Consider the following 10,944-nt stretch of genomic DNA (forward strand, 5'->3'; position numbering starts at 1 on the left):
GGAAGAATGAGGAGAGGAATATAAACTAAATGGTACAATTTTAATGGGGATACAGGAACAGAGACACCTGGGGGTTCACATACACAAATCTTTGAAGGTGGCAGGACAAGTTGATCAGGCTGTTAAAAAGGCATACGGGATCCTGGGCTTTATAAATAGAGGCAAAGAGTACAAATGCAAGGAAGTTATGCCAAACCTTTATAAAACACTGGTAAGGGGCCCCAGCTTGAGTATTGTGTCCCATTCTGGGCATCACACTTTAGGAAGGATATCAAGGCCTTGGAGGGGACATTTAATAGAGGTGTCCAAAATTATGAGGGGTTTTGTTAGAGTAGATAGGGAGAAACTGTTTCCACTGGTAGGAGGGTCGGTAACCAGAGGACACAGATTTAAGGTAATTGGCAAAAGAACCAGAGGCAAGATGAGGGGAAATTTTTTAACGCAGCAAGTTGTTATGATCTGGAATGCACTGCCTGAAAGGGTGGTGGAAGCAGGTTTAAGAGAATTGGATATATACTTGAAAAGGAAACATTGCAGCGCTATGGGGAAACAGCAAGGAAGCCGGACTAATGGGACAACTCTTTCAAAGAGCCAGCATAGTTACGATGGGCCGAATGATCTCCTTCTGTGCCATATGATTCTATGATACTTAACAAGTAGATTTGAAGTTCAACGTTGTAGTCTATACTTGCAGTCGTGGGTTTAAGGAGCAATGTAAACTGAGCAATGGACAAAGGAATATCAAGCTGGAAAGCTTTACTCAAACTATGGCATGTTGGCAATGAGAATCAATCTGCATTCCACCCACTGCTATGACCATCCTACAGTGCCCCATGGGAACTTGTCTGCAACATGTTGATCCTTAGTTCTAATTGTAAAGTTCTGAGGACAGGTATGATCAATGGTACAGTGACACCCTTCTGACATGGGTGACATGACAACACATGTACCATGATTACAAGCTGTTCTCACGTGGGCACCTGTCGCTCTCAACTACACGGTCCCCCTATACAGTTCTGCAGGGATTTCTGAGGCGTTTGAATAGAGCAGTTCTATTCTTTTTAAACCTAAGCTTGCTCATTTTTCCTTAAATAATTTACTCACTTGGACTTTCTAAGTTTATACACTGCTCCCAAGTCCATAATTCTTTTTGAAGAAAATTATCCAATTTTATTGTGCTCCAGAATGAAACAGGTTCTCACCTTGACAATGCTGATTGGCTTCCGAGACAGATGATAGGCTGTGTACAGAAGGAAGGTCAGAATCAACGTAAATGTTCTGTAGCTGAAAAAAAAATTCCAGAGTTTGTACCATGTTTTTGTTCCTAACTTTTTCCCCCTTTCTTTAGGCAGCAGAAAGTGGAAATATGTGCAGCATCAGTGATGGGGGTATCACACCTCAATGGCATACTGTAAGCACATGTAGCATCATACATCGGTGTGTACACATGTATACCACGCATTAGTGACAGGGGCAACAAGAACAACTTGCTTTTATGTAGCAACTTTAACGTAGTAAAATGTCTCAAGCCGCTTCACAGGAGTGTTATCAAACAAACTTTGACGCTGAGCCACGCAAGATGATATTAGGACAGGTGACCAAAAGCTTGGTCAAAGAGGTAGGTTTTAAAGAGCATTTTAAAGGAGAGAGAGGCAGAGAGGCTTAGGGAAGGAATTCCAGAGCTTAGAGCCTAGGCAGCTGAAAGCACAGCTGCCAATGGTGGAGCGATAAAAATCAGGGATGCGCAAGAGACCAGAATTGGAAGAACACAGATCTCGGTGGGTTGCAGGGGTGGCAGAGGTTACAGAAAGTGTGAGGGGTGAGGCTATAGAGGGATTTGAAAATAAGGCGTTGTTGGACCGGGAGCCAATGTAGGTCAGCAAGCACACAGTTGGTGGGTGAGCGGGACTTGGAGCGAGTTAGAATACTTGGAGCGAGTTAGGATACGGGCAGCAGCGTTTTGGATGAGCTGAAGTTTACGGAGGGTGCAAGGTGGGGGGTCAGCCAGTAGAGCATTGGAATAGTTGAATCTAGAGGTAACAAAAGCATGGATGAGGGTTTCAGCAGCAGATGAGCGGGGTGGAGACGGGCAATGTTGCAGAGATGGAAGTAGGCCTGTGAACGTATGCAGCGTTACACATCAGGGACAAAGACTGTACATATGGAGCATCATGCAGTGACAGGGAGTATGTACACAGGGATCGTCACAGTGACGGAGTGTGAACATGGAGAATCACACAGTGACGGAGTGTGTACACAAGCAACATCAGACATAAGGGAGTGTGTACACATAGTTTCATAGTGTGATGGGAGTATGTACACATGGACATAAGAACATGGGAATATGAGCAGGAGATGGCTATACAGCCCCTTGAGCCTGCTCCGCCATTCAATAAGATCATGGCTGATCTTTGACCTCAACTCCACTTTCCCACCCGATCCCAATATCCCTTGATTCCCTTACAGTCCAAAAATCTAATCGATCTCAGCCTTGAATATACTCGTGATGTGGAGATGCCGGTGATGGACTGGGGTTGACAATTGTAAACAATTTTACAACACCAAGTTATAGTCCAGCAATTTTATTTTAAATTCACAAGCTTTCGGAGACTTCCTCCTTCCTCAGGTAAATGTTTCAGGAGCTCCTTGAAGCCTACGCATTTATACATATAGAACAATACATGGTGTTTACAGACTGCCCCTGCAACTGCCCGTTGCCAAGGCAATCACCGCGTTCAGACAGAGAGGTGTCACCTGCAGAACCCCCGAATACACATTCAACAAAAAAACAAACAGGGAAAAAAAAGAGAAAAAAAACAGAGAGAGGCAGAAACATCCGGAAGGCAGAGAGAGCCAGCAAATGACCCATTATATTAAAAACAGATACAATTGTTTACAATTGAATATACTCAACAAATGAGCATCCACAGCCCTCTGGGGTAATGAATCCCAAACATTCACAACCCTCTGAATGAAGAAATTCCTCCTTCTCTCAATCTTAAATGGCCAGCCCCTTATCCTGAGATTATGCCCCGAGTTCTAGACTCTCAGCCAGGGGAAACAGCCTCTCAGCATCTACCCTGTCATAGAGCATCACTCATCAGGGAGTACACATGAACATTACAGTAACAGGGCGTGTGTACACATGGAGCTTCACAGTGACAGGGCGTGTGTACACTTGGAGCTTCACAGTGACAGGGCGTGTGTACACTTGGAGCTTCACAGTGACAGGGCGTGTGTACACTTGGAGCTTCACAGTGACAGGGCGTGTGTACACTTGGAGCTTCACAGTGACAGGGCGTGTGTACACTTGGAGCTTCACAGTGACAGGGCGTGTGTACACTTGGAGCTTCACAGTGACAGGGCGTGTGTACACTTGGAGCTTCACAGTGACAGGGCGTGTGTACACTTGGAGCTTCACAGTGACAGGGCGTGTGTACACTTGGAGCTTCACAGTGACAGGGCGTGTGTACACTTGGAGCTTCACAGTGACAGGGCGTGTGTACACTTGGAGCTTCACAGTGACAGGGCGTGTGTACACTTGGAGCTTCACAGTGACAGGGCGTGTGTACACTTGGAGCTTCACAGTGACAGGGCGTGTGTACACTTGGAGCTTCACAGTGACAGGGCGTGTGTACACTTGGAGCTTCACAGTGACAGGGCGTGTGTACACTTGGAGCTTCACAGTGACAGGGCGTGTGTACACTTGGAGCTTCACAGTGACAGGGCGTGTGTACACTTGGAGCTTCACAGTGACAGGGCGTGTGTACACTTGGAGCTTCACAGTGACAGGGCGTGTGTACACTTGGAGCTTCACAGTGACAGGGCGTGTGTACACTTGGAGCTTCACAGTGACAGGGCGTGTGTACACTTGGAGCTTCACAGTGACAGGGCGTGTGTACACTTGGAGCTTCACAGTGACAGGGCGTGTGTACACTTGGAGCTTCACAGTGACAGGGCGTGTGTACACTTGGAGCTTCACAGTGACAGGGCGTGTGTACACTTGGAGCTTCACAGTGACAGGGCGTGTGTACACTTGGAGCTTCACAGTGACAGGGCGTGTGTACACTTGGAGCTTCACAGTGACAGGGCGTGTGTACACTTGGAGCTTCACAGTGACAGGGCGTGTGTACACTTGGAGCTTCACAGTGACAGGGCGTGTGTACACTTGGAGCTTCACAGTGACAGGGCGTGTGTACACTTGGAGCTTCACAGTGACAGGGCGTGTGTACACTTGGAGCTTCACAGTGACAGGGCGTGTGTACACTTGGAGCTTCACAGTGACAGGGCGTGTGTACACTTGGAGCTTCACAGTGACAGGGCGTGTGTACACTTGGAGCTTCACAGTGACAGGGCGTGTGTACACTTGGAGCTTCACAGTGACAGGGCGTGTGTACACTTGGAGCTTCACAGTGACAGGGCGTGTGTACACTTGGAGCTTCACAGTGACAGGGCGTGTGTACACTTGGAGCTTCACAGTGACAGGGCGTGTGTACACTTGGAGCTTCACAGTGACAGGGCGTGTGTACACTTGGAGCTTCACAGTGACAGGGCGTGTGTACACTTGGAGCTTCACAGTGACAGGGCGTGTGTACACTTGGAGCTTCACAGTGACAGGGCGTGTGTACACTTGGAGCTTCACAGTGACAGGGCGTGTGTACACTTGGAGCTTCACAGTGACAGGGCGTGTGTACACTTGGAGCTTCACAGTGACAGGGCGTGTGTACACTTGGAGCTTCACAGTGACAGGGCGTGTGTACACTTGGAGCTTCACAGTGACAGGGCGTGTGTACACTTGGAGCTTCACAGTGACAGGGCGTGTGTACACTTGGAGCTTCACAGTGACAGGGCGTGTGTACACTTGGAGCTTCACAGTGACAGGGCGTGTGTACACTTGGAGCTTCACAGTGACAGGGCGTGTGTACACTTGGAGCTTCACAGTGACAGGGCGTGTGTACACTTGGAGCTTCACAGTGACAGGGCGTGTGTACACTTGGAGCTTCACAGTGACAGGGCGTGTGTACACTTGGAGCTTCACAGTGACAGGGCGTGTGTACACTTGGAGCTTCACAGTGACAGGGCGTGTGTACACTTGGAGCTTCACAGTGACAGGGCGTGTGTACACTTGGAGCTTCACAGTGACAGGGCGTGTGTACACTTGGAGCTTCACAGTGACAGGGCGTGTGTACACTTGGAGCTTCACAGTGACAGGGCGTGTGTACACTTGGAGCTTCACAGTGACAGGGCGTGTGTACACTTGGAGCTTCACAGTGACAGGGCGTGTGTACACTTGGAGCTTCACAGTGACAGGGCGTGTGTACACTTGGAGCTTCACAGTGACAGGGCGTGTGTACACTTGGAGCTTCACAGTGACAGGGCGTGTGTACACTTGGAGCTTCACAGTGACAGGGCGTGTGTACACTTGGAGCTTCACAGTGACAGGGCGTGTGTACACTTGGAGCTTCACAGTGACAGGGCGTGTGTACACTTGGAGCTTCACAGTGACAGGGCGTGTGTACACTTGGAGCTTCACAGTGACAGGGCGTGTGTACACTTGGAGCTTCACAGTGACAGGGCGTGTGTACACTTGGAGCTTCACAGTGACAGGGCGTGTGTACACTTGGAGCTTCACACATCAGGGCGTGTGTACACTTGGAGCTTCACACATCAGGGCGTGTGTACACTTGGAGCTTCACACATCAGGGCGTGTGTACACATGGAGCTTCACACATCAGGGCGTGTGTACACATGGAGCTTCACACATCAGGGCGTGTGTACACATGGAGCTTCACACATCAGGGCGTGTGTACACATGGAGCTTCACACAGTGATGGAGTGTGTACACATGGAGCTTCACACAGTGATGGAGTGTGTACACATGGAGCTTCACACAGTGATGGAGTGTGTACACATGGAGCATCACACAGTGATGGAGTGTGTACACATGGAGCATCACACAGTGATGGAGTGTGTACACATGGAGCATCACACAGTGATGGAGTGTGTACACATGGAGCATCACACAGTGATGGAGTGTGTACACATGGAGCATCACACAGTGATGGAGTGTGTACACATGGAGCATCACACAGTGATGGAGTGTGTACACATGGAGCATCACACAGTGATGGAGTGTGTACACATGGAGCATCACACAGTGATGGAGTGTGTACACATGGAGCATCACACAGTGATGGAGTGTGTACACATGGAGCATCACACAGTGATGGAGTGTGTACACATGGAGCATCACACAGTGATGGAGTGTGTACACATGGAGCATCACACAGTGATGGAGTGTGTACACATGGAGCATCACACAGTGATGGAGTGTGTACACATGGAGCATCACACAGTGATGGAGTGTGTACACATGGAGCATCACACAGTGATGGAGTGTGTACACATGGAGCATCACACAGTGATGGAGTGTGTACACATGGAGCATCACACAGTGACGGAGTGTGTACACATGGAGCATCACACAGTGACGGAGTGTGTACACATGGAGCATCACACAGTGACGGAGTGTGTACACATGGAGCATCACACAGTGACGGAGTGTGTACACATGGAGCATCACACAGTGACGGAGTGTGTACACATGGAGCATCACACAGTGACGGAGTGTGTACACATGGAGCATCACACAGTGACGGAGTGTGTACACATGGAGCATCACACAGTGACGGAGTGTGTACACATGGAGCATCACACAGTGACGGAGTGTGTACACATGGAGCATCACACAGTGACAGTGAGTGTGTACGTATGGAACGTTACACATCAGTGATATCACCAACAGAGAGCAATTCACACACCCCAGAGACGCTCAATAGGAAACAGCAGCACCAGGATTTCAGACTCCAGGGTCTGAGAGCCATAGAATGATGAGAAACCACACTGAAGACAAAGCACCCAACTTACAGTGTAATTTATTTACAGCAACTCTTATGCCAATCTGAGACCCCAGCCACATGTTCCCTTCACAGCCACTGTGGGCTACACAGAGCCATTCCGATCAGTGACCTCATGAGAAGCAGCTTAGCAAGGAAAGATCCTGATTTTTAAAAATTCTTGTAAAATATTTGTTCTCATCAGGGTGAGGGATGTTAGTACTGCAGAATGGAGCTATTCCCATTTCAGACACTCAATGTCAGCATCAAGCAGTCCCAAGTTAGATACAGCACAGCTGGATGCAGAGTAAAGCTCTCTCCACTCTGTCCCAACAACATGCCTCAGCCCCATCTCAGAAACGCACCCCCCTCACTGCATTAATGTAACTATTTCCATTTCTTACACCAGCCATCTTGTGCCTGAGGAACAGTTTTTGCTACGGGACCATGTCCACTGGGAACTGGATTAAGATTGGCCAGACTCATTCACACGGACCCCTTACGGCCAGGAGACAGAGGAAACTTTCATCCCATCAGTCTAGGCTGGATGTGAACCAAGGTCACAGAGATGAAAGACAATGTCTGACCTGCTGTCCTAGCACAGTTCCTCTGAATGACATTTTTTTTTTAAACAACAAAGTAGATTTTAATATATTATTTTCTGCAAAGTGAATACTTTGAACAAAAAGTACTCGCCCTAAGCTTACTTTCCCTTTTATCTATGGTGAGTACCGTACCATTTATTACTGCTAGATATCTTCAGCATACATTTTCTGCTGTGTGAACTGGTGAAATCTATTGCAGAAATGTCCTTTTTTATATATAACAGACGCAGGCAGGATTAAATCCCACACAAGGTTACCCTTCTCAGGCCTGCACGCTGGCATAGTTTGCCAGTGTACCAAAATGGTGTATCACGGAATGGTAAAGCATGTGTTCATGCCTGGGGCTCCCACTCAGATTCAGAAGCAAGAGGAGTCTGGGAACAGGTGACCTGTTCAGCCCTTCAGCTGGGGAATTGTGGCCCGTAAAGAGGAACTGCTTAAAGAATGAATAGAAAAGACATTTACAGAAAACATCTGACAGAACACTGCTGTGGAAGAGGTGCACTGTACACACCCAGCATTACACAACTGTAGGAATGTTAGCCAGGGGAGCAGCATTAGTACAGAATTTGAAGACAAGGCATGTTTACATAGGTTATTTATCAAAACTACCATAGCTCTGACCAATTCTGAACTGTACCAAACCACGGAAATGAAACCCATCTCCACTTTTCAGCAGTATCTTTGATCACAAGCTCTTCTTTGAGACAATTCTAGGAGTGTCTATTTACTTTAATAGATAACAAAAAGTAATGATATTTTATAGCATATAGCTAGCACCGGCACAATAGGGCAAAAAGGACAAGTAAACACCGCGTAGGTATGATGCAAGATTCAAAAATAGACAAGCTTCAATTAACTTACTGCTACAACACACAATAGGAAGTGATTACAAAAGACAGCAACGCCCCAACAAAGCTGAACTTACCATTGGTCCCGTGTAAATGAAGTTATAAAGCGAATTCCTAGGGGAAGTGATGCCATTGATTGTTCCCAGTCTTCTGAACTCCTGCAAGCTAGTAAAAGTTTTCACCTTGTTGCTTGTAAAGCAAGTGGCTCTTGGCTTCAAGTATTTCTATTCAAGTAAAGGCCTGGTAATGGCAGCTTTCATCCCTCTGTTTCTCTTCCAGTGCTTTTCTCAATGAAAACTTGGTAGAAAAACAGATAATTATTATTTATTATATGTCAGATCATTAAAAGCACTTGTTGAAACTGACAATGAACATTATTAGCAATGAGTTTTTGATTGCACTGACAGTACTTCTGAATCACAGTCTCACTGTCACCAGAACTCGTCACTGATATGTTAACATAGTGGGAGTAGCCAGTCACACAGGTTCTCTATTGTCATCATTTTTTTAAAACAAAAGGAGCCAATTACTGAAGGACGAGTTGACTACGGTAGATTGGGAAATTAGATTGAAAGATATAAGTAGATAAGCAATGGTGAACATTTAAAGAAATATTACATAATTCTCAATGAACGTACATTCCATTGAGAGATAAAAACTCCAAGGGAAGAGTGATCCATCCATGGCTAACTAAAGAAGTTAAGGATAGTTGACTTACTTGTTCTTCAATAACTTGTATATTCAGCTCAGTGCAATAAAATCTGTTCTAAACAGATAATTTTTTTCCAGACAATATCCTAGAGTATTGTGGCCAGTTATGGGCACTACACTTTAGGAAGGATGTCAAGGCCTTGGAGAAGGTGCAGAGGAGATTTACTAGAATGGTACCAGGGACGAGAGACCTCAGTTATGTGGAGAGGCCAGAGAAGCTGGGATTGTTCTCCTTGGAGCGGAAAAGATTAAGGGGAGATTTGATAGAGGTGTTCAAAATCATGAAGGGTTTTACAGACTTATGATAATTGGCAAAAGAACCAGAGGCGACATGAGGAAAAACATTTTTACGCAGCGAGTTGTTATGATCTCGAATGCACTGCCCGAAAGGTTGGTGGAAGCAGATTCAATAATAACTTTTAAAAAGGGAATTGGATAAATACTTGAATGGGAAAAATTTGCAGAGTTATGGGGGAAGGGCAGGGGAATGGGGCTAATTGGATCGCTCTTTCAAAGAGCTGGCACAGGCACAATGGGCTGAATGGCCTCCTTCTGTGTTGTATCATTCTAGGATTTTCTACCACTCACCCCAATGATGCTCACTTCTGCTGATCATGTGTGCTGGCCACTCCCCACAGTGGCCATTCTTCACGTGGATCTAGACACACCAGTGGGGGAAGGGGGTGCTGTAACCCAGCCTGATCTGGTTCTCATCCAACTACCACACATACACACACTTTACAGCAAGGAACCAATGTATAGCAGTCAGGGTCAGGAGCCCTGGTTGATTTTCCTGATGCCAAGACCAGGGGGACTAATGCTAATTGGGGCAGCCCTACTGTTGCCCACCTGAGACCTGTTAACTTAGCACAGACCAGAGCTCCAACGTGGTGGTTCCTGGTCAGTTCCATGCCGAGTGACGCATTTACTGACAGCCAACGGGCAATCACGGTCACAGTTATAACAACTATCACATGGTTCTGATAAAAGCCACTCAGGGTTGGCGACAGTCCTGCACCTACCTACAGGGAACAAGCAAAACGATCTGCGCCCCTCCACTCAATTTTCCACTCAAGGATTCTCCCACAGATACCAAAGGTTCATCAAATCTGATAATGGGAGAATATCTCATCAGTCTATTCAATTCATGGAAATATCAATAACTGATCTGCAGGTTTCACACTTTCACAACTGGTGTTTTTGCAGCTGTATTTCTCTCCAGTTCCTATTCTCAAATCTCCTTTTTGAAACAGTGACAACCCCCCCCCCCCCCCCCCCCCCGCCACCTTCAACCACTCAAAAGGGAGAGGGCATTTCTGTGATCACGTTCTAGAGCCAAAATAGTAATTGCATGCGGAGCTGAGATAATGAACTTTCTATTTGTAATATCAGGATGTTGCCAAAAACAATGGTCGAAAGATGACGTGGGAAGCCCAACCAGCACAGACCCAGAGTTCTGGTTGTATTTCAAAGAGAAATCTTTGTCAGTTTGTAGACAGACTCGAAGTAACATGCAGCACTCCACAAACACGTCCCACCGATTCCCCGATCTCAATACACACACATGGAAACTAAACAACTCACCCCAAAAGCAAGTGGAACAGCCGATGGACAATGTGACCTTTCAATTTGATCACAAGATACTACAGCACAATTAGATACAACAGAGAACCAATCGTATCAAATTTTATTTTAACATGAAACACTTTCGTCTCCTCTAGCAAATACTCACTTTCCAAGCCCCCGGTGTGTCCTGTGATCACTGGTATGTTTCTGAGTGCGGTGCAGAAATTGGCAAACAGTTCTCTGTATCGTTGATGTTAAGTTTCTATGTGGAATGAATGAGTATTTCTGCCTGACTCCCAGGACTCAGCCTCATCC

The 10,944-nt window shown here is 46.6% G+C and overlaps 1 protein-coding gene across 1 annotated transcript in view; it reads right to left on the reverse strand.

The window, feature by feature from the left end:
• Positions 1-10,944, reverse strand: part of slc37a1 (solute carrier family 37 member 1) — a 107,698-nt gene extending 96,754 nt beyond the window's left edge. Inside the window, exons 1-3 of the mRNA XM_067992250.1 lie at positions 10,796-10,944; positions 8,430-8,649; positions 1,203-1,284 (exon numbers count right to left, since the gene is read on the reverse strand). Coding sequence (XP_067848351.1) covers positions 1,203-1,284; positions 8,430-8,485 — 138 coding nt within the window. The 5' untranslated portion in view covers positions 8,486-8,649; positions 10,796-10,944. The remainder of the gene's footprint in view (positions 1-1,202; positions 1,285-8,429; positions 8,650-10,795) is intronic.

The sequence above is a fragment of the Heptranchias perlo genome, chromosome 11 (genome assembly GCF_035084215.1).
Source record: "Heptranchias perlo isolate sHepPer1 chromosome 11, sHepPer1.hap1, whole genome shotgun sequence".
Lineage (NCBI taxonomy): Eukaryota > Metazoa > Chordata > Chondrichthyes > Hexanchiformes > Hexanchidae > Heptranchias > Heptranchias perlo.